Source organism: Bos grunniens, chromosome 1 (assembly GCF_055505025.1).
Source record: "Bos grunniens cultivar Pamir isolate PY7600 chromosome 1, Bosgru_T2T1.0, whole genome shotgun sequence".
NCBI classification, from domain to species: domain Eukaryota; kingdom Metazoa; phylum Chordata; class Mammalia; order Artiodactyla; family Bovidae; genus Bos; species Bos grunniens.
The window spans coordinates 26599909-26624501 of NC_141165.1; the positions used below are offsets into that span (position 1 = coordinate 26599909).

The following is a 24593-nucleotide window of genomic DNA, read 5'->3' on the forward strand; positions in this document are numbered from 1 at the left end:
CATGGCTTTATGGTATGTTTTAATAACTGATGTGGCCAGGATATGTCCATTACTCTTTGAGAGGTGGGATTTTCCTGTCTAACTTTTTTTATCCATGTGCACTTTAAAATCAACTTGTCCAGCTCCAGAAAAGCAAACAAAAAAGCATGTATTGATTTCTAACTAATGCTAAATTTATGTATTGAGAATTGGCATCTTTATAGTATTGAGTGTATCTATCCAAGAATAAGAGATGGTTTTGTATTCAAGTCAACTTTTGCATTTTGTGGGTACGTTTTAAGGATTTCATTGTAGACTTTGCACATTTCTCATTATTTCTTTTTACTGTTTTGCTTATACCATGCCACTCATTGGTAATTTCGTATGTGAAAACCATTGATTTGCATGTTAATTTTATATCTTATTACTTTGCTGTACTGCTTTATTTATATATTACTTTAGTGATATTGATATATTAGGTTTAGTTTTGATATTCTGATGTTTTGCTATCCCATGGAAACATTCAGGTCATCCATATAAAGATGTTTATGCCTTTGCAATTCTGATCCCCCTCATAGTTTTATCTGATTGTTTTGCTCTTTTCACCTATATTAAAATGTAATGGGGATAGTAGGTATCTTATTCCTTGATTTTGTTCTTACTTTCCTTTGATGGGAATGCTTATAGTATTTCCCTGTTAAACAAGATGCTAGATTTTACTTTTCAAAAAATCAGAGTGTTCACCTTTGTCAAAGGCCTTTCCATCATCCATGATCATATTTGTCCTTAGATCTATTAATATTACTGTGTAAACTCTATGAACAGACTTCCTAATATTGAACCATCTTTGTATCAGTCATGCTGTATCTTAAAAACGTGTTATAGATTCTGTTTATTAATATTTTATTTAGGACTTTACTTAGGATTCGATATTCATATGTAAGATTGGATTGTAGTATTTTTGTGCAATCTTTGTCAGATTTAGGTATCAATGTTATATTAGCTTCATGAAAAGAAACTGAATTTTCCTTCATTTTCTATATTTTGGAACACTTTACATAATGTTAGGGATTACCTGGCCTTTAAAAGATTTGGTAGTTTCTCCTGAAACCATGTAACAAGTAGTCCCTTGATAACTATTCCTTCCCCAGAAATTATTTTCACTTTCTGCCTCTACTAGGATTTCAGTAAATTCTATTTTCCTACGAAATTAATCATTTACTTATCAAATTCACTTGTACCAAGCTGTGTAGAGTAATCCTATTAGTTTGCTTGAATATCCTGTTTTAGTGGCCATTTCTCCCTTTTATTTTTTTCGTATTTGTGCTTACTCTTTCTTGACTGGGTAAGTTAGGGATTATCTTTTTTTTCCCTTGAGAAAGACCACTTATCAACTCTATTATTTATTTTATATCTAATTACTTTCTGCTTTAAACTTTATTAAAAATTTCTAAAGAAGAATAATTGTCAGAGTTTATGGAAATTCAATCAAATCAGTGATGGGGAAAATCCATAGTTTTTAAATATTTTATGTGAGAATTAAAATCAGTGAATTATTCAACACAAAAAAGAAAGTAAACAAGAAGATGGAAAGCAATAAAGATAAAACCCCCGAAGTCGAAGACATTTTTCAAGTCAGATGTTGACAAGACAGAAGCCAAGTGACAGCACATTCTCCTAGATTAGCTCCTGAACTTCAACTGCTGTGGGAGGATGGAATCCTGGAATAGTCTTTGGGTTCCATGAGTTCTGACCCAAGTGCTGGGTTACAATCTCCTCTGGTGGCCCAGGCATTCTAACCAGAGACAGAACAGAATGCGGCTTCTCCACATGGATCTTTATACACTCTTTAATATTAGTAACCTGTTACGTAGCATGAGAGGCAGCACCAATGCAACTTGACCCCTACTAATAACTTTTGTCTTTTTAAAGGTGGTGTTAGAGCATACATTTTTTTATTTTTTTAATTCAAGTACAGTTGATTTACAATGTCATGTTAGTCTCAGGTGTACAACACAGTGATTCAGTTTTGCATATATATGCTTCCCTTGTGGCTCAGCTGGTAAAGAATCCGTCTGCAATGCAGGAGACCTGGGTTCGATCCCTGGGTTGGGAAGATCCCCTGGAGAAGGGAAAGGCTACCAACTCTAGTATTCTGGCCTGGAGAACTCCACGGACTGTATAGTCCATGGGGTCGCAGAGTTGGACACAACTGATTTTCACTTCACTTCATGTATGTACATACATATATATATATATATTCTATTTAAAATTCCTTTATAGGTTATTACAAAAATTTTTTCTAAGTAATTTTATTTTTGGCTGTGAGATCTTTGTTGGGCAGGCTTTTTTCTCTAGTTGTGGAGAGTGGGAGCTACTCTATAGTTACAGTGCAAGGGTTTCTCACTGTGGTGGCTTCTCTTGTTGCAGAGCACGGGCTCTAGGACACACAGGCTTCAGTAGTTGCGGCTCCCAGGCTCTACAGCATAAGCTCAATAGTTGTAGCGCGTGAGCTTAGTTACATTAAAATTAAAGCTAAAGTTAAATATAATATGTAAATGTCAACAGGTTTATATTAATCTCAAATAAGTATACGATTTTATGTTTGCCAATGTTGAGTACTTATTTCCTGAAATCTTATCTACCCTCTTCAGTTTCAATTATATTTGACAGACATTGATGGGGAAACAGTGGAAGACTTTATTTTTGGGGCTCCAAAATCACTGCAGATGGTGACTGCAGCCATGAAATTAAAAGATGCTTACTCCTTGGAAGAAAAGTTATGACCAACCTAGGCAGCATATTAAAAAGCAGAGACATTACTTTGCCAACAAAAGTCTGTCTAGTCAAAGCTATGGTTTTCCCAGCGGTCGTGTATGGATGTGAGAGTTGGACTATAAAGAAAACTGGGTGCCAATGAATTGATGCCTTTGAACTGTGGTGTTGGAGAAGACTCTTGAGAGTCCCTTGGACTGCAAGGAGATCCAACCAGTTCATCCTTAAGCAAATCGGTCCTGGGTGTTCATTGGAAGGACTGATGTTGAAGCTGAAACTCTAATACTTTGGCCACCTGATGTGAAGAACTGACTGATTTGAAAAGACCCTGATGCTGGGAAAGATTGAAGGCAGGAAGAGAAGGGGACGACAGAGGATGAGATGGTTGGATGGCATCATCGACTCAATGGACACGAGTTTGAGTAAACTCCGGGAGTTGGTGATGGACAGGGAGGCCTGGCGTACTGCAGTCTATGGGTCACAAAGAGTCAGACACGACTGAGTGACTGAACTGAACTGAAGAGCTGACCAGAGAAAATATTTATAACAAATGAAAAGAGAGCACATATAAGTATAGATACAATAATGACTTAACTCTGTAAAAAATATATATAAATATGCCATATTTTATACACCAAAATACTTATAGTGGTAGTAACTCTCTGAAGGCAAGAATCCTTGTCTTACTCATCCTTGTAGTGCCATCTTATAGAAGAATAACTGGTACAAAGTATGTGTTCAGTAAGTGCTTGCTGAAAAAAAATTAAAGTGAATTAAGTTCTCAGAAAAAGGGGTACTCAATCAAGTAAATATATGAAATTTTAATATCTTTTTCATCTGAAATATACAAAGTTCTAAAGATAAAATATATACCGAACTAAAATCTTCTTATGTAACTTCATTATTACAAACTTAAGTCTTGAGTCAAAGATCCAATTCTAAAAATATAGTCTTAAAAATCATGTATCTACATATAATACTAAGACAAGTAAACTGTCTCAGGCTGTATCATTATCATCCACTGCGGCATAGATGGCTTGATTCCTTCTCTTGATTTTCTTTCTTTGTTCAGGTTCATGTTCATCACTCAGCCTCTTCAGTGGCACCGTGGTTAAGTCCTTTCCATCCCCCAAGTCCACAGGGTCACCAGAATTCCCCTCCTTGCACACTGGGGAACCCGATGTATCGTCAGAAGATACAGTCATGGAACTTGGCAAGATCCTGATGTCAGAGAAGCTTGCAGAAAAGTCAGAAGCTTGATCACAAGACGGTTCTACAGACGGTGTATTCGTGTCACTGTGTGCACTTACAATACTATCATCATACTCCTCTTCTTCATCTAACATGATCTCATCTGGATTAATAGAGGACAGGGCAGATGTGTCTGTGTTATATTCACTAGGGTCTTCTCCAGAGTCATTACCCTCCGTGTCATCCTGCCCTTCATAGTCACCACACAAGTGCTGGTCTTCCTTGGCCTTCTGAAGCCTGACGTTAATGTCTGTGATGCCAAGTTGGGCACAAAATTCAGTCGTCTGAGGACTGATCCTATGAACCAACTGCATCTGTGTCTGTGGCTTGCTAGGGTCATAACAAGCAGCTGTTATACTAAAGTTATTTGGAACTTTGAGGTCATGATTCAATTTCTCCAGTACTTCGTTAATAGCTTCTTTTGTTGCACTGTAATCCCATCTAAAAAGTCAAAAACAATAGCTTTTTACATTTTATCAACCTCAGCAATAAATAATGAAATCTAAGTATGGACTGCAGGTGAAAGAATTAAAAAATTAACCACATTTCAAAATTAATAAAATTATAGTTAACTTAGCAAAGGGCCATTTCTGAAATTAAAACAATTTTTAGAAAAAGCTGTCCTTAACTCACGCCCTAAAACAAGTACAAATTATTTTAATGTGCAAACCAAATCTCCACCATCGTACAGTTTGATGCACTTATACACTTACTAGAGCTGGTGCTCAGCAGTCCATTTTCTTGGATTTCTTAGATGGAAAAAGTGCAGTTTTCATATCAGTCGGTAAACTCTGACTTGTTCTGACAGTCGTTTAACAATAACTCCTTTGATTAAAAAAATTATAACAAGGTGGAGGAGACAAAAACTGTGCATACAATGGAGACAGCAAATCCTAAATAAGGCCAGTCTTACCTTGTATGCAGGCCATTATTCTCAGGCATATTCCACAGGCGCTCAGTCACATTAATAAGATCATCAGTAGCCCTGAGAACAGTGAGCCATTCAGCATCATATTCCAAGTAATCAGGAGCACTGGGGTCATGTTCTACTTCTATTACCTACAGGAAGAAATCGGTAATTTTAAGAAATACATACCCGTTCTTATATTCTAGAAATGTCAATATAACAATACAGTTTAGGAATTTAATTTAGTAGCTTAAAAACATTAACTTAAACATTCCCCAAGAAAACTCAGAATATATAAATTACAAAGAACAACAATAAATTCTGAAAGAATAGTTAGTAATTTCTTTTTTAATCATAGGAAGAGCAAACTACATGGCAAAGTTATTTCATTTTCTCTTTACCTGAAGAAAGTCTCTGTGTGGTAAGCACTTGTCCAAGGCTAGAAATTTGGTTGCTTTGGTTGACTGTTCTTTATCCATGGTCTAGAAAATATGAACTATGATTTAATAAAGAATGTTAAAACATCCTCGGGTGGGTGGGGTGGGGAGGGAGAGGTCATATGTATACCTATGGCTGATTCATGTTCATTATGGCAGAAACCAACACAACATTGTAAAGCAATTATCCTCCAATTAAAAATTAAAAAAAAAAAAATCATCTCAGGCAAGTCATACATTGAATAGGATAGAAATAATCTTTATTACCCATACCTCTAAGTTGTGTGTTAAAGGAACAACTGTTACTTTTCCAAAACAAGTTAGCTCTATTTCTACTTGTACAATGGCAAGCAAGGCACTTAAATTCTCTGCATTTCAATTTCCTTACAAGAGGACTTCCCTGGTGGTCCAGTGATTAAGAGTCTGCCTGCCAGTGCCGGGGACACAGGTTTGATTCCTGGTCCAGGAAGATCTCACATGCCACAGAGCAGCTAAGCTGGGGTGCTACAATTACTGAGCCCACACACTGCAGCCACTGAAGCCCACACACCGCAACTAGAGCTGTGCACTGCAATTAGAGAAGTCCAGGCAAAGCAACGAAGACCCAGCACAGACAAAAGAAAAGAAAAGTCCTTATAGTAGTCACAGCAGAAAGTAATGGTGGTAATGATAATGTTAAAGCAAATAAAACACAAAAACCAAAGTGTATAACACAAAGGTTAAAGAACAGACAAGAGAAGAGCTTAAAAGCAAACTGGCAGAGCTAAAACCATAAAACTTGTAGAAGAATTAATAGGAGAAAACTTTTGTAACCCTGGGTTAGGCAAAGATTCTTAGATATAACACCAAAGTAGATATTCACCAATAAAAATGAAAGCAATAGTGACACTCGCTACAAAAATGATCCTCAAAGCAAGTAAAAGAAAGAAAGCAGAAACCAAAGACTATTTATTTTATGATTCCACTTATACGAAATGTTCAGAAAAGGTACGTCCACAGAGATAAAGAGCAGTAGTTGGCTGGGGCTGAGGGCAGGAACACAGACTGACATCAAAGAGGCACACAGGATCTTTTGGGGTGATGGAAATGTTCTAAAATTGGATTATATATGATGTTTGCACAACTCCAGAAATTTACTAAGAATCACTGAATTCTACACTTAAAACAGGTGAATTTTTTGATATGGAAATAAAAATCCAATAAAGCTCTTTTTAAAAAGTGAACTGGCAGAAAGCAACATGGGGGGATCACAAACATGAAAGTCACACTGGAAGAAGTAAAAAGTGACTCACTAAGAACAGCAAGGAAGCAAGCTCTTCAACACCCTGCTGAGAGTTTTGACTCCGTGGTGGGGAGGGAGTGGCCGGTGGGAGGCACAGAGACCACGAGCAGATTCGGGAAGCACGGTGGTTCTGAGGAAAGGTGATCTCTGGTGTTGGTAAAGAGCTCAAACAGAAGACTGGTGAAGTCAGAGGTGCCAAGAAAAAGGGGATCAAACATAGCCTTAATTCAGAGACACAAGCTTCTGAGGTTGATACCAGAAGACTGAGTTGGGCAGGTGGGGGTGGGGGTGGAGTATCAAGTCAGGTGCTTCAGTAACAGTCCAAGAAAGTCACAAGCCCAGAAGAGATTAACAAGGACGCGGGGCAGGTGACTGACAGAAACAGAAGACTTGGAGATGAGGATAATCACGTTGGCAATAGCCCAAAGGAAGATGAAAGAGGTCACCTTGCTTCCTTCCCCTAGTGAAGCTGGGGAGTGAGAATAAGAGAGGGCCCACAGGCATGTTTTCAGACAGAACCTTCCAGACTGTGTTTGAGGAGCATCACTGAAGTACACCTCTACCATAGAAAAGGATTTGGTCCAGTAAGTTCAGGAAGCACTGCATACCCCATCCCCGATCCTGGAGTAAGGTGATGCCCATTAGGACATTAAAGACTCTCAGGTTGACTTCCCAAGTGGTCCAGTGGTTAAAAAATCCACCTTCCAATGCAGGGGACACAGGGATTAGGGTTAGGGAAAAAAGATCCCACATGCATGGGGCAACTAAGCCCACACTGCAACCACTGAGCCTGAGAGCACGCTCTGGGGCCCATGCACCACAACTAGGGAGAACCCAAGTGCCACGTGCGATCCCACGAGTTGCAACTAAGACCCAATGCAGCCGAATAAATAATAAAGACGCTCAGAAATTCTAGAGAAGCTTCTGAGAAGGTATCTCTGTTAACCCAGTGTGTTCTAAACATTTTCCCTAGGGAATACTTTATGGGAAAGTCAGAATTAAGTCAGAATTGGAGGTGAAAGGAAGAACCATGTATTTCCATAAAAGCCTAGCTCTAAAGTCTATATTATCTACCTGCTATCAAGCACAATCAGCTATGCAGTTACCCAAGGAGCACTCCGGAAGTTTTCCTCCCTCTGTCACTAAATTCTGATGATTCTGCTTCCAAAATCTCTCTGGAGCCTGCGTCGTTCTGTGTTCCCTCTTTGCCATAGGTTAGAACCTCATCTTTTACTTACACAGCCTGCTCTGTCTCCCACTTTACATTACTCCAACCCACACACAAAACTGTTGCCAAACTAATCCTTCTGAAATGGAACTCTGATGTCACTATCTCCCAACTTTCCCAAACTGCAGAGAAGGGCTGGGAGGCAGCTATGATCTTGCTCCAGCTTTCTCTCTCCCTGTGCCTCAGCCCCAGAGACCAATTGCACTTCCCCAAAGACAGAGTGCCGAAGAATTGATGCCTTTGAAGTGCGGTGTTGGAGAAGACTCTTGAGAGTCCCTTGGACTGCAAGGAGATCCAACCAGTCCATTCTGAAGGAGATCAGCCCTGGGTGTTCTTTGGAAGGAATGATGCTAAAGCTGAAACTCCAGTACTTTGGCCACCTCATGCGAAGAACTGACTCATTGGAAAAGACTCTGATGCTGGGAGGGATTGGAGGCAGGAGGAGAAGGGGACGACAGAGGATGAGATGGCTGGATGGCGTCACTGACTCGATGGACTGAGTTTGAATGAACTCCAGGAGTTGGTGATGGACAGGGAAGCCTGGCGTGCTGCAATTCATGGGGTCGCAAAGAGTCGGACACGACTAAGCGACTGAACAGAACTGAAAGACGCCACACTCTCAGACTTACAGCCTGTGCACACACTGGTCCCTTGGCCTAGATTACCCTGATAACCTGCTTCTTCCTGGCAACATCAATTCCTTTAGAAGACCTCCTCTATCCCTTCATCTCTCTGTCCACATCCCCACCTTACCGTGGCCTGGTTCAGGTGCTCCCACAGTACCCTAGCACTTTTGTCACAGACCTACTACACTATTCTATAACTGACTGCTTGTCCCTTCTCCCAATTGGATGCTGAGTTACTCACAAAAGGAAACTTATCTTTGATTTCTTTCGCTAACTTCCCAACTGTGCCCATGGTGCCCATAGATGTTCAGTAAGCGTTTATTAAATCAAAGAATAAACATTTTGGTTCCTACCTGGTGCTGCATCAAGGCTGCAAACTTTACATGTAGGTGGGCGGAAAACCAGTAAGTAGGTTTTAAGTGCTCTAAAAGCTCGGAGGCAGCGGGACTTCCTAGTGTGTTATTTTCCACTTCTTGTCGGAAAAAAGATTTAGTCTTAAGAAGTTGCTTCTTGTTTCCATAATGATAGATACTTCTTGGCCAATCATGAGATAAGAATATGTCCATAGGCTGCTTCAGCTTTAAAAGAAAAAGAAAAGAAAGCAAGCTCTTAAAAAGAGATTAAACAAAAGGAATCCTCTGCCTTCCTTCCACTATCACACAACCACTTACCCACAGAGTTCTCTAGATTTCAGTGAATTCATCCTAGGGACACTTTATTTAATGAAATTACAGAAATACTGAGCTACTCACTCATCAAGGCAAAGAGAAATAACTTTCTCTTTACCTCATAAATGATCCTTATTTTCTATGGCAAGGCAGCTCAGTAGAGACACACTTCGATTAGACTGCCAGGCTCAGTTCAGCCTGGCAGACTCTACCACTGAACAGTGTGGGAAGTCTCCGGCAGGTGACTTTACCTAACTGAGCCTTGGCCTCTCACCCTTAGTGTGACAAAGTTGAGCAATATCTATCTCACAGAATCTGAGTGACATTTATATGAACAATCACAGATGAAAATTGCTAGCCCAGTTAAGCACTGAAAACTGAAAGTGAAAGTCACTCAGTCATGTCCAACTCTGTGACCCCCTGGGCTACACCGTCCATGGATTTCTCCAGGCCAGAATACTGGAGTGGGTAGCCTTTCCCTTCTCCAGGGGATCCTCCCAACCCAGGTCTCATGAATTGCAGGCAGATTCTTTACCAGCTGAGCCACAAGGGAAGCCCAGGCACTAAATGGGATCACAAACAAAAACCTAGTCTCACCCACTCTCCAATTAAGCCAGTGTTTCAATATGACCTTCACGATTTTCCTATATCCTCTATTATCACTATTATTTTCTATTTAATATCACTATTTAAAATAAAAAAGTAATACTTTCTGTAAACTATCACTTTTTTCCAATACGTATTCATCAGCTTTACCTTAAGGAATAGTAGCTGAAATCATGGATCAAACATTTTATTATTATTAACCACTAAAATAAATGTATAGCCATTAAAAATTCATAAATGTTCATCTGTGAACCTCCTAAAAACAACTCAAGATCCAAATTTTAGAAATATAGAATTAAGCTCTTCTTGGAAGTAGTAGACTAAACTGATCAAAATACATTCTGGTACACAATTTCTTTACATTTTTTCAAGTCTGCCATAGTATAGTTTTTACATACCTGTTTTAATTTGTAGACTTCAATATTTCTCACATGATATATACTCCTTACTGTAGCTGCATTATAAGGGGGGCACTCAAAATGACCTTAAAGAAGAGAAGTTGTATTCAACTCCTTTAAATACTGAAAATATAAATACATATATATACTGCTCCAAATCAATACTTTTGGTTTTTAAAAATTTTATTTGAAAAACCCTGCTCTCTAAATCATGGTATTTTCTAATAAGTAATTACAAAGTATAAATCTAAATGACTAGAGGGGCTTCTGATTTTTAAAATTAAATTATATTTAATTTTAGAATACACTGCTTATTCACATAGTTTAAGATTTAAAAGGTGTACCATCTGATAGGTATAGGGGAAGGCGAAAGAAGAGTGAGGGAAGGATGGATGGGGAATTTGGCATATGGCATGTGGGATCTCAGTTCCCTGACCAGGGATTAAACCTAAGCTCCCTGCAGTGGAAGCTTGGAGTCTTAACCACTGGATCGCCAAAGAAGTCCCTATATCGTGATATACTTAACTAGTTCCCATCTTTTGCTATTACAAAGAAGACTGAAATAAATAAATTTGTTTATATCATTTTGTACTTGTGGACTATATCTGTAGATAAATTCCTAGAAGTAGAATACCTTAGTCAAAATACTTGTATAATTTCCACAGATATTACCAATTATCCTCCAAAGAGTGGTTCCTATTTGCATCTACACCTGCTACATATGAGATGGCCTATTTTTGTAGACCTGTTCCAACAGTTTACAACAGGGAGCAGGGCAGCAAGGAACAGACTTGAATTTAATAGCTATACTGAGGATATAAAAATTTTCGCTGCCAATTTAATTCATGAAAGTTTAAAATCAATGGGAATCCAAGCTATTTCTTTAAAATCAAGTTATGATTCATTCAGATTCAGTGTGGTATACTTATACAATGGAATACTATTCACAAATTAAAATGAATACAGTTACATGTATCAACATGGATTTCAAAAACATATAAACAAATGTTGCATAAAAATATATGTAAAATGATACACTTATAATGAAGTTTAAAGCACTCTATATAATACAATGTTTAAAGCTATTAACTGATATGGTAATGACATAAAATAATCAAGTGAATGATAAACACCAAATTCAGACTAGTGACTGCCTGGTGAAGTAAGAGAGGAAAAAAGGGGAGAGATGGGACTGAGGACAGACAAACAATGAATTTTGATTGTATCTGCACTCCTTTTTTTTTTCTTAAAAATCAAAACTAAAAATGGCAAAATACCAAATAAAACTAAATGGTGGATACACAGATGATACATTCTAATGTTCTGTATGTTTTCATATGTATATAATATTTTATAAATTTAACAAACCTATTCATAAAAGAAATTCAATGAAAAAGTCAAACTATATATTACGTTTAAGTTACTCTGTGGCATACAAGTTCTAAAGTTTAAAAACAATTCTCAGGGGACGACCCTAGTGGTCTGGTGATTAAGAATCCACCTTCCAAAGCAGGAGACATAGAGTTGATCCCTGGCTGGGGAACTAAGACCTCACAGCCATGAGGCAACTAAGCCCACAAGCCACAACCAGAGAAGCCCCCACAATGAAATTAGAGACATCCTCCCACCACAACAAAGACTAGCGCCGCCAAAAATAAAATAAAAACTTTAAAATAATAATAAAAATAAATAATAAGAAATTAAAACAATTTTCAGAATAACAATACCCACTTTGTTGTACACCTGAAATTAATGCAACAACGTAAGTCAAGTTTACTTCAATTTTTAAAAAAAGAATGTAACTTTTTTTTTTTTTAAAGGATAATAATACCTTTTCGATAGTCATGAGATTTAAAGATACCAGAGATTCCACCAATTCTTACTCCTCGGTATTTTACTACTCCTGCCAAACCTGAAAAATTACACAATTAAATAAAATTACTATAGGATAAAGCAATCTCTTTACTAACTTAACGGTTTGGAGGCCAAGAATACCATTCAGTCCTAAAATTATGTGAAAATTAAGTATCATGATGAGGTTACCCTTTTACATAGAAATATGCCAACAATATATAAGGTGGACGAGGGAGAGGGGACTAGAAGCAAATCAGGCAAGAGACTGAGCGGAGAGGGAGGAACAAATGAGACAGGGTGTGTGAAGAGGGAAATTGTGGTTTTGTTGTGTAGTCAGTCACTCCAGTACTCTTGCCTGGAAAATCCCAAGGATGGAAGAGCCTGGCAGACTACAGTCCACGGGGTCTCGAAGAGTCGAACATTACTGAGTGACTTCACTTTCATGCATTGGGGAAGGAAATGGCAATCCACTTCAGTATTCTTGTCTGGAGAATCCCAGGGACAGAGCAGCCTGCTGGGCTGCCGTCTGTGGGGTCGCACAGAGTCGGACACAACTGAAGCAACTTAGCAGCAGCAGCAGTCATTAAGTCCTGTTCGACTGTTTTGTGACCCCATGGACTGTAGCCTGCCAGGCTCCTCTGTCCATATGATTTTCCAGGCAAGAATACTGGAGTGGGTTGCCATTTCCTTCTCCAAGGGGTCTTTCCCACCCAGGGATCAAACTCGTGTCTCCTGCATTGGCAGGCAGATTCTTTACCACTGAGTCACCTGGGAGGTTGGTACCTAATAGAATATGGGGAGGGGGTGGGGGAAATAGGGGAAAATGTTCTATGATGGATTTATATGTTATAAACCTAAAAGTCAAAGGTGTAAAGTATAAAGAACCTGCAGTTTCTATATTTCATTTCTGATTGATCATCTTCAATTTCACCCTTTCACAATACTACAATTGTCAAAAGAAGATCAATCAGTAAAAAAGAAGAATGAAGTTTCTAAAGTTCAGAAACATCTGTAAACATTTAAATAAAGACATGAAAGGACTGTATAGTTCAAAAGAATTAAAAATGAACCTGAACCTAATCAGGACTATAAACCTAAATGCAAATTACAGGCAACACACAGGATAAAAGGAGTGCTAAACAACACGAGGGAATCCAGTCAGCTAAACCTAGAAAGCAGGAAAGTCTGTTACTGCCACATAAATTCCCCATTTTCTTCAACATAAATAGCATGAGGGGTAGGGAGGAAAGTGAAAAGGGACAGTTAATAAGATTCCAGAATCATGACAATCAAATAAAATGCGCAGACCTTGTTTGGATCCTATGTGAATAAGTCAACTGTAAAACAGACTTCTTTGTGATAATCAGGGAAATATGAACATAAACTAGGTAACAGATAATAATAGATAATTGGTATAATCCTGGTACTGTAGTAGTGGTATTTTAAAAAATCTTCATCACTTAAAAATACATGCTAAAGTATTTACAGGTGAAATAATCTGATGGCTAAGATTTGCTTTAAAATACTACAATCACCTCCTTCCACAAAAGAATTTAGTGGGGAGTGGGTTAAAAGAAGGAACACAGAATGATAATCGTTGTTACAGCTGGTTAATAGGTACAGAGATTCATTATACTATTCTCTATTTTATCAATGTTTAACAATTTCATTAAAAGTTTATTTCTTTAATAAGAGGAATAGGAAAAAAATAAAGAGAATGCAAACAGTGTGGAAGCTCTTTGCAGTTACATTAAGTATTGCTTAAAGCACTAAATGATGCATGGGCATATTCTCAAGATTGCCTACTTATGTGAATTATTTTAGTTAAATTTTCATAATTAACTATTTAAATCAAGACAGTCCACAAACACCACACATCTCAAGATGCTGATCAACTGATATACAAATCCTGGCAGGCTCTTCCATGCCATCAGACCAAGAAATTACCCATAAACACATACCTAAATAATAAATGTTTGGTGCTACCCAGCCACCGTAGGGTAACTCTTGCAAATGATTTGAGGCTTCATGGTTTCCCCCAATGAAAATCGTGAGAACTGGGGCCTTCTTCTCCCCAGAGTAATACCTAGAACATAAGGTTAAAAGTTGTCAATTGGTATTGCAGAAATGAGACACAGAGAAACGCAAGTGGGCACGCCTATACAATTAGTCACAGCAGAAAAGCAAAATGATCTCAAGGAAAAAAATCTGAGCTCATCATAAAAACTTTAAAAGCTCTTCCTAAACGAATTCCCCATCCTTTTCCTTAAGAATGAAGAGCTGCCACTTTGGGTTTCAAGCCAAAGTATGTTCAGTGAGCTCAAAAACTTTTGTCAGTTCACTGCTAAAGCCTTAGTTTCTAGAATGAGGACTGCTTTGTGTGTGCTGTGTTTAGTCCTCAGTAGTGTCCGACTCTTTGTGACCCCATGGACTGTAGCCCGCCAGGATCCTCTGTCCATGGAATTCTCCAGGCAAGAATAATGGAGTGAATTGCCATGCCCTCCTCCAGGAGATCTTCCCAACCCAGGGATCGAACCCACGTCTCTTGCATTACGGGCGGATTCTTCATCTTCTGAGCCATCGGGCAAGCCCTGAACGAGGACTAGCACACAGCAAGGATCCAATAAAAACTCTTGGATCATTAAATGAACAAGTCCCAGAGTTTTATCAAGCATTAAGGTAGAGGAACCTGTCACTTTCTTTCTCCAGGTGTCCCTCTCAGGCTGAGATCCCTTTCGAAACAAATAGATGAATGGAAAGAAGAAAAGTGACTGACATTTACTAAACGCCAGTTCCTAGATACACAGCATGAACAAAGACGAGAAACGAGAACTAAGAGAGACAGCTGGTCAGTGGTAGGCACACGGGACTGGAACCCAGCCCCCACCGCTGGCTGCCCCACACCTCGTACCGCGGGCCGGGCCGCGTCCCTCACCTGTAGAAGGTTTGCATGTGGCGGTACTTGGGCGGCACGGCCATGCAACGCAGGTCGGCCTCGTTGCGCACTGCCTGGAAGTCGCCGCAGCAGAGCAGAAGGTCTATCCGCCCCGGGCCGCGCCGCTCCGCCAGCGCCAGCGTCTCATAGATCTTGTCCAGCTCGCCGTGGCAACAGCCGGCCACAGCCACGCGCATCCCTGCCGGTCCGAAGAGGGGAGCGCTGCCCGCAACCCCTTAAGCCAGAACGAGCCCAGGACAGATAGCGAAGACCAGACTGAGCTCAGCAGCCGCCCGCCTTTCCTGACATGCCGCCTCCTGCAACCAAGTCTCCAGTAGTATAATTCACTTCCGCTTTCCAAATCTCGCGAGAAAGGGATCGGAAGGGCAGCATCCACTCAGGGATTGCAGGGAAAGTTCAAAGACTCGGATTTTGCCTGTCTTGGCGGGTTTTTGAGTACGGACAGATTGACAGATGCTAGAAATTAAAACCAGAATAGTAAAATAAACATTCCCGAAAATAGTGTAGTTTGATAATATGAAACCAAACTTAGGGTGTATACCCCTCACGGCAAAGATAGTTGCCTGAAATTGATTAGAAATTAAAAGGTTTCTAAAAGACACTCCAAAATAAAAACAAATTTAAAATAAAACTGAAAAACCCACTGACGATTTTGAAATTATCTCTTCGAGGAGTTTCTAAAATTATCAGGGGTTTTTGTTTGTTTGTTTGTTTTTAAGGGGGCCGGGGACTCTTCATTTTCCTACTAGTCGTTTGTATAACTAGACAGCAAACTCAATGAAAGCGGAAGAATGTCTCGAAAACATCCAGGAGGGAAAAGGACCAGACTGACAGTTGATGAATTTGTGGCCAAGGCAGAAACAAATAAACAAATAAAACCCTTATGGCAAATTTAATCAAGAAAAGAATCGAACTTCTGGAGATCAAACCCAGGTTTCTTGCATTGCAGGCGGATTCTTTACCGTCTGAGCCACCAGGGAAGCCCAGGAATACTGATTCTGTTAGAGTAAAGACAGTATCTAGATAGAGGCACTCATTTTGTTTAGTTGCTAAGTCATGTCCATTCTTTTGTGACTCAATGGACTGTAGCCTACCAGGCTTCTCTGTTCATGGAATTTCCCAGGCAAGAATACTGGAGTGTTGCCATTTCCTTCTCCAGGGAATCTTCCTGACCTAAGGATTGAACCTGTGTCTCCTGCTTGGCAGGCAGATTCTTTGCCTCTGAGCCACCAGGGAAGCCAATACTCAATGATGAGCAAGATGAAAAAAGAAACCACATGTGAACTATGGAAACAGGCTAAAAAAAGCCTAATCTAGGGTAAAGCTGAACAGATATTAATTAAAACTTTGTAGCTACAACAAGACCTTTCTCCTCTAAATCAAGTCTGCTTATTGAAGTGGTTGATTCCAAGGCAGAGAAAGTACAACATGAGCCTGGATCTTCTTGTACCAAAAAAAAAAGGTGTGCTCCTTGAAAATATGTGAGTTATTTTCAAATATCTTTTGATATTAATTTCTAACATAATTCCACAGTGATAAGAGAACAGACTCTAGGATTTCAATACCTTTAGACCATGAAAATTTTGCACCTTGTTTTATGTCCCTGGATATGTCCCCTATTTTATAGTCTGTGGTAACTGGAATAGAATTTGTATCCTACTGTTGTATGAAAATTGTATTTTCACCTAATTGTGCCTTTTAGGCCTACTATATGCTTCTACTTATCTGTATATTCATTCTATTAGTTTTTAAGAGTTTGATAGTGAAATTCCAACTAAAAGTCTTAATTAATCTACTTAAAAAATAATTGTAATATACAGTGGAACTGTATGTAACTCTGTTCTGTATTTTCCAAGTCTCCTATAAATGTGTTATCATATTTTCATAATTTAAAAAATAAAAAAGAAAGAAAAAGAAAATGAAAACAGGAAGTACTCAAAGAATCTGGAACATCAAAATGACATTGACTGAAGGCTTTCTTACAGGCCAAATCTGAAACAATTTCAGCATCAAAATGCATAATTGTAGTAACAGACATTAGCCCATTGAATAAAGTAAGAATACACTATTTCATTCTGGCAGAAGTAAGTGAATAAACAAGTAAATAGGAAAAGAGAGCTCACATTTACATAAGAATGCTGATTGATAAGTATAGAAGGAAAGTTGGAGTTAAAAATTACCATTTACCATCATCATCATCACTGTTCCAAGTAGGAATTTTCAATGAATGTTAAAACAACTAGGAAAAACTTTGAAGAGTAATAGGATATTTATAGGGCTTCCATGGTAACTCAGCGGTAAAGAATCCATCTGCAATACAGGAGACACAGGAGACCTGGGTTCAATCCCTAGGTCGGGAAGATCCCCTGGAGGAGGGCATGGCAACCCACTCCAGTATTCTTGCCTGGAGGATTCCATGGACAGAGGAGCCTGGGGAGCTACCGTCCATGAGGTCACAAAGACTCAGACACGACTGAAGCGACTGAGCACACGCGCACATACACACACACAGGATACTTATATAGTCTCAACGTATCTATTATTTGAAGCTATTTATATGATCTCAATTATTGGAGAAGGAAATAGCAACCCACTCATTTATTCTTGCCTGGAGAATTCCATTGACAGAGGAGCCTGATTGGCTGCAATCCATGGGGTCACAAAGAGTCAGACAGGACTGAGCGACTTGCACTTCACTTGTATGATCTCAAAGTTTCTTTCCAAAAGATACTTTTCTTTTTTTTTAACAAAGAGACAAATGGGGATTTTACACTAGAGAAACCTTACAGACACCACTTAATAGAGTGATCAAAGTTAATCTCACTAGGAATGGACAAATCCACATCATGTGTCTCCTGAGATGACTTACATTATTTCTGTGGTATTCCTACAAAAAATGCATAACCTGAATCTAATCTTGAAAGATAGGAGATAAATTGAAATTGACAAAAAATATTAAACTACCTGGCCTGTCTTTTATTTTTAATATGATTGTTGTGAAATACAAGGACAGACTGAGAAAGATTAAAAACCAAAGGATACTGAAGATTTGTGAGAACTGAATGCTATGTGCTGCTATAAAAATACATTATTAAGATAATTGCAAAATCTGAATAAAATCGGTAAATTAGATAGCACTGTATCAGTGTTAATTTCCTGATCTTGATCATTTTACTATGGCTACATAAAGGATTCCCTTGTTTTTAGAAAACACACACTGAAATATTTAGAAACATATATATCTGCCCATTCATGTGGTACAGGGGCTAGAAGCTAAGAAACTACATTTCTTAGAGTTCCTTGCCAGCTGAAGTCTGGATTAGGTTTTGCAAATGAGAAACATTTGTGTAAAGTTAGGAGGTAGAAGAAAAGTAAAAACCATTTCTTTTCTCTTCTGGCTCTGGCAACAGTTGTGGCAGCTCAGCACCCCGAGCTCATTTAGTGACGGTAAACTTCTTGCTGTTCCTGATCCGGAGTAAACTATTCCCTCCCTGTTTACCCAATAATTTTATAATCTTTTTGCTTAAAATACCTAAAATGGGTTCTGTATTCTTGTGTGTTATACCAGCTTAGATATCATTCAAGCAAAAGGCAAGAAGCAAGATATTTTCAGCCATGAAAGGCCTCCAAGGAGACAATACCCATGAGCCCCTCTTGAAAAAATATGACTTGACAATGAAATCCAGCCAAGTAAGGGTTGAATAAAAATAAATAACACAGGAAAGAACTGCATTTAAAAGATGAATGATTTAGAACAGAGTGAGGGAATCGGAAGTGCTGTGGTAGGGGTAGGGCACTTAATGAATGTAGGGTGGTTCTGCAAGACTATGTTGATAGGGTGACACTGAGCTTCACGAAATAAGGGAATGAGCTATGGAGCTATCTGGGCAGTGAGTTTTCTAGTCAGTTTATAAATAAAATGTTATAAACATCAAGATAAAACATCCATCCCTGCTATCTGTATCTTGTAATTGAACTAAGTGGTTGTGGCACTACCACACCTGATGCTGCTGCTGCTGCTAAGTCACTTCAGTCGTGTCCGACTCTGTGCGACCCCGTAGACAGCAGCCCACCAGGCTCCTCTGTCCATGGGATTCTCCAGGCAAGAACACTGGAGTGGGTTGCCATTTCCTCCTCCAATGCATGAAAGTCAAAGTGAAGTCGCTCAGTCGTGTCCGGCTCCTAGCGACCCCATGGACTGCAGCCCACCAGGCTCCTCCGTCCATGGGATTTTCCAGGCAAGAGTACTGGAGTGGGGTGCCATTGCCTTCTCCAGGCAGTACACTAATTGCAAGAAACAAGTGAGCAAGTCTGCCGTGGGAAAACTAGAGAGGCAAACATCACAGAGATACATTAATAAAAAGAGTTCTGCGGCGACTCTAGGCTCTGCATTTTTAACTTGTCAGACCTTCCATCAGACTTCCTAATTTCATCAGACTTTTTTATTTAAAGCTAGCAATATCTCTTGTTTATAGGTTTGGTGTCTTTTCAGATTCCATTCCTGTCTTGTAAATGGTGAAGATTGAATTTACTTTGCCTAACTTGTCACCTTTACATCTCCATTTTCAAACTCATTTGCCTACTATGGTCATTATTGCTTGGAGTGGGGATGTGGGTGTCTTTTCAGTTCAGTTCAGTCACTTAGTCATGTCCGACTCTTTGCGACCCCATGAACCTCAGCATGCCAGGCCTCCCTGTCCATCAGCAACTCCCAGAGTCCACCCAAACCCATGTCCGTTATGTTGGTGATGCCATCCAACCATCTCATCCTTTCTCGTCCCCTTTTCCTCCTGCCCTCTACTTTCTCAGCATCAGGGTCTTTTCAAATGAGTCAGCTCTCTGCATCAAGTGGCCAAAGTATTGGAGTTTCAGCTTCAACATCAGTCCCTCCAATGAACACCCAGGACTGATCTCCTTTAGGATGGACTGTTTGAATCCCCTTGCAGTCCAAGGGACTCTCAAGCATCTTCTCCAACACCACAATTCAAAAGTATCAATTCTTCTGGGCTCAGCATTCTTTATAATCCAACTCTCACATCCATACATGACTACTGGAAAAACCATAGCCTTGACTAGACAGACCTTTGTTGGCAAAGTAATGTCTCTGCTTTTGAATATGCTGTTTAGGTTGGTCATAACTTTCCTTCCAAGGAGTAAGCGTCTTTTAATTTCATGGCTGCAATCACCATCCGCAGTATTTTGGAGTCCAGAAAAATAAAGTCAGCCACTGTTTCCCCATCTATTTGCCATGAAGTGATGGGACCGGATGCCATGATCTCAGTTTTCTGAATGTTGAGCTTTAAGCCAACTTTTTCTCTCTCCTCTTTCACTTTCATCAAGAGGCTCTTTAGTTCTTCACTTTCTGCCATAAGGGTGGTGTCATCTGCATATCTGAGGTTATGGATATTTCTCCTGGCAATTTTGATTTCAGCTTGTGCTTCCTCCAGCCCAGCGTTTCTCATGATGTACTCTGCATATAAGTTAAATAAGCAGCGTGACAAAATACAGCCTTGATGTACTCCTTTTCCTATTTGGAACCAGTCTGTTGTTCCATATCCAGTTCTAACTGTTACTTCCTGACCTGTATACAGGTTTCTCAAGAGGCAGGTCAGGTGATCTGGTATTCCCATCTCTTTCAGAATTTTCCACGGTTTATTGTGATCCACACGGTCAAAGGCTTGGCATAGTCAATAAAGCAGAAATACATGTTTTTCTGGAACTCTCTTGCTTTTTCCATGATCCAGTGGATGTTGGCAATTTGGTCTCTGGTTCCTCTGCCTTTTCTAAAACCAGCTTGAACATCTGGAAGTTCACGGTTCATGTATTGCTGAAGCCTGGCTTGGAGAATTTTGAGCATTACTTTACTAGCATGTGAAATAAGTGCAATTGTGCGGTAGTTTGAGCATTCTTTGGCATTGCCTTTCTTTGGGATTGGAATGAAAACTGACCTTTTCCAGTCCTGTGGCCACTGCTGAGTTTTCCAAATTTGCTGACATATTTAGTGCAGCACAGCATCATCCTTTAGGACTTTAAATAGCTCAACTGGTATTCTGTCACCTCCACTAGCTTTGTTCGTAGTGATACTTCCTAAGGCCCACTTGACTTCACATTCCAGGATGTCTGGCTCTAGGTCAGTGATCACACCATCATGATTATCTGGGTCGTGAAGATCTTTTTGGTATAGTTCTTCTGTGTATTCTTGCCACCTCTTCTTAATATCTTCTGCTTCTGTTAGGTCCATACCATTTCTGTCCTTTATTGAGCCCATCTTTGCATGAAATGTTCCCTTGGTATCCCTAATTTTCTTGAAGAGATCCCTATCTAGTCTTTCTTATTCTATTGTTTTCCTTTATTTCTTTGCATTGATTGCTAAGGAAGGCTTTCTTATCTCTCCTTGGTATTCTTTGGAACTCTGCATTCAAATGGGTGTGTCTTTCTTTTTCTCCTTTGCTTTTTGCTTCTCTTCTTTTCACAGCTATTTGTAAGGCCTCCTCATACAGCCATTTTGCTGTTTTGCATTTCTTTTTCTTGTGGATGGTCTTGCTCCCTGTCTCCTGTACAATGTCACGAACCTCCGTCCATAGTTCATCAGGCACTCTATCAGATCTAGTCCCTTAAATCTATTTCTCACTTCCACTGTGTAGTCACAAGGGATTTGATTTAGGTCATACCTGAATGGTCCAGTAGTTTCCCCACTTTCTTAAATTTAAGTCTGAATTTGGAGTCCCCAGTAATCCAGAAGATGGTAAGCCATCTGAAGCCCTGCTGGTTTTATAGTGTCTCTTTTCCTATAAATAATTGAGGTCCTTGTCCTAGCATTGATCTTGGAAGATCTGTCAGTGTTTCCACATCTAAATGCAGTGAAGTGGTGTCTTAATTGTTTCATTAGACAAATATTTATGGAAAAGCCACGCTCTGTGTGGAGCAGCACACAGAGCTTTGCCTGGTCTGTTTCTGTTGACCCTTTAGGTCAGAGCTTGGGAGCCACCTCTACCAAAAGGACTTCTTATGACTTTAGTCCTGATGAGGTTTCCTCGTAGACCCTCTCTTAGCCCCACACCCTTTCACTAGTCATCCTACATTCTAATGACTTGTCTCTCTTCTTCCCCACCCTCCCCCAGTGTCACAGGTGTGATATTAGTTCCCTAAGATTGAACTCATGTCCCCTGCAGTGGAAAGTGGAAGCAGAGTCCTAACCACTGGGCTGCCAGGGAAGTTCCTCTCTTTCCTTTTTTGAAAGCTCTGTGATAACAGGGAATGTGCCTTTCTTGTTAATTGTATTAGCACCCCTGACCACAGTTCCTGGCACATAGTAGGTACCTAGTAAATACATTTTGTTGAGTGAATTAATTTCCAGGATCCTTGGTCTTCTGATTATTATTCTCTAAAGGAGTTCTTTTCTCATTATTAAAGAAAAAACAGTTGCTTAACCCACAGTGACTCCATTTTTACACTTTAATTCTTCACTCTGTGTTTTCTAAGAACAAAGATATTTTCTTATAACAGTACAGTTATCAAAATCAGTACATTAACAATACCTCATCCACAGTATTTGTTCCCACCTAGCCAGTGTTCCCATTTATGTGCTATGTAGCAAGAGGGGAATTTTATTTTTTTCAGGATTCAATCCTAGAACACAAATTGCATTTAGTAAGTGTCATGTCACTTTAGTTTCCTTTAACCTCTAACAGTTGTTCAGCTTTTCTTGTCTTTCATGCCAGTTTTGAAGGATGTAGATGTGTTATTTTATTGTATGTCCCTCAAGGTTTGTCTGATGTTGGCAGGAATACCACAGAACTGATGTTATATCCCTTTCAGTGAATAATACCATGGGATGTCTATTTATCCCACTAGTGGTATTATTAATTATAATCACTATAATAAAGTGGTATCTATCAAGTTTGAAAGTGAAGTTGATCAGTCATGTCCGACTCTTTGCAACCCCATGGACTGTAGCCTACCAGGCTCCTCAGTCCATGGAATTTTCCAGGCAAGAGTACTGGAGTGGGTTGCTATTTCCTTCGCCAGGGGATCTTCCCAACCCAGGGATCGAACCCAGGTTTCCTGGACTGCAGGCAGATGCTTTACCATCTGAGCCACCAGGGAAGCCCATCTATCGTTTATCTACTATCATTAGTAACTTGTGGGGAGGTTCTGTTTCTCATCATATTTCTCCCAATTAGTTTGAGCATTCATTGTTGATTCTTGCCTCAATTAGAACTCCTATGGTTGTCAAAAGAGTGGTTTTCAAATTCATCATTTCTTCTAAATTTGTAAGTTGAAATCCAGCCATAGCAGTTACCTAGTTATAAAAAGTGCATTTTGTGGACTTCCCTGATTGTCCAGTGGCTAAGACTGTGCTCCCAGTGCAGGGGGCCTGGGTTTAATCTGTGGCTAGGGAACAAGATCCCATGGGCCACACCTAAAAGGTTCCACATGCGACAACTAAGACCCAGCACAACCAAATAAATACATAAAAAACAAAAAGTGCACTTTCTACTTTACTGCTGTTTCTATTAAGAGACTTTTTTATTCAATTCTGCTTTATGTGTATACATATTTTACATCCTCCAAACACCTGAATTATGGATGCAGTATTTCTCATTGCAAAGCTCTTGTCGATTTTCTTTAATTGGTTGCTTGCTTAAGTGCTCTGTAATCCCATGTGGGAGAGTCCTATTGGGTCACAGAGGACTATGTATTAGAGAGCAAAGTATTGAACCTCTCAGAGACTCACTCTTTTCCTGTCTGCTTGAAGGCAGGAGCCACATCTTTATTCACTTTGAATCCCTAGGACAATGTGTGCCAAGTAAACCCAGAGTTAGTGTCTGTTGAACCAAACTATATCTCCTCTGTACCACTGTTAGTCCATTTTTTTCTTTTTAATTGATTTAAGAAATCGCTTCTATTTTCAAATCTTTTAAAGGGTCCTCTAAATTCCTTTTGGGATCATTCCTTTTTTGTTTAGTTGCTAAGTCATGTCCAACTCTTGCAGCCCCATGGACTGTAGCCTGCCAGGCTCCTCTGTCCACGGGATTCTCCAGGCAAGAATACCGGAGTGGGTTGCCATTTCCTTCTCCAGGGGACCTTCCCAACCCAGGAATTGAACCCAGGTCTCCTGGATTACAGGCAGATTCTTTACCAGCTGAGCTATGAGGAAAGTTCTTTCTACACCATAAGCTTTCCTTATTATTTTTTTTTCTTTCACATTTTTTTTCTTTTCACATGCTTCTACTTTCAAAAATATGGCTTTATTTCTCTACCCTGGCAATTCCCTTTAGACGTTTATAAATACTTTTCAGATTTCTTTCCTGCTGTGTTGTTCTTAGTTACTCAGTCATGTCCAACTCTTTCTGACCCCATGGACTGTAGCCCACCAAGTTTCTCTGTCCCTGGGGGATTCTCCAGGCAAGAATACTGGAGTGGGTTGCCATGCCCTCCTCCAGGGTATCTTCCCAACCCAAAGATCAAACCGCATTTCGAGCAGATTCTTTACCATCTGAGTCACCTGGGAAACCCAAGAATACTGGAGTGGGTAGCCTATCCCTTCTCCAGGGGAACTTCCTGACCCAGGAATTGAACCAGGGTCTCCTGCATTGCAGGAGGATGCTTTACCAGCTGAGCCA

At 39.6% G+C, this 24593-nt stretch overlaps 1 protein-coding gene across 3 annotated transcripts; it reads right to left on the minus strand.

The window, feature by feature from the left end:
* Window positions 1–3560: 3560 nt before the first annotated feature.
* Window positions 3561–15287, minus strand: DBR1 (debranching RNA lariats 1). Of its 3 annotated transcripts, none has more exons than XM_086359198.1 (8): window positions 14947–15287; window positions 13973–14097; window positions 11989–12069; window positions 10158–10243; window positions 8839–9063; window positions 5314–5394; window positions 4919–5064; window positions 3561–4446 (listed from the first exon to the last, which is right to left on the minus strand). In XM_086359198.1, exons 1-8 carry the CDS (start codon window positions 15141–15143, stop codon window positions 3753–3755), a joined length of 1635 nt encoding a protein of 544 aa, XP_086215324.1. In that variant the 5' UTR covers window positions 15144–15287; the 3' UTR covers window positions 3561–3752. The 3 variants fall into 3 exon arrangements, with proteins under 3 accessions (XP_086215324.1, XP_086215416.1, XP_086215506.1); XM_086359380.1 differs by lacking the exon at window positions 3561–4446 and adding an exon at window positions 4724–4830; XM_086359290.1 differs by lacking the exon at window positions 11989–12069.
* Between the last annotated feature and the right edge of the window lie 9306 nt (window positions 15288–24593).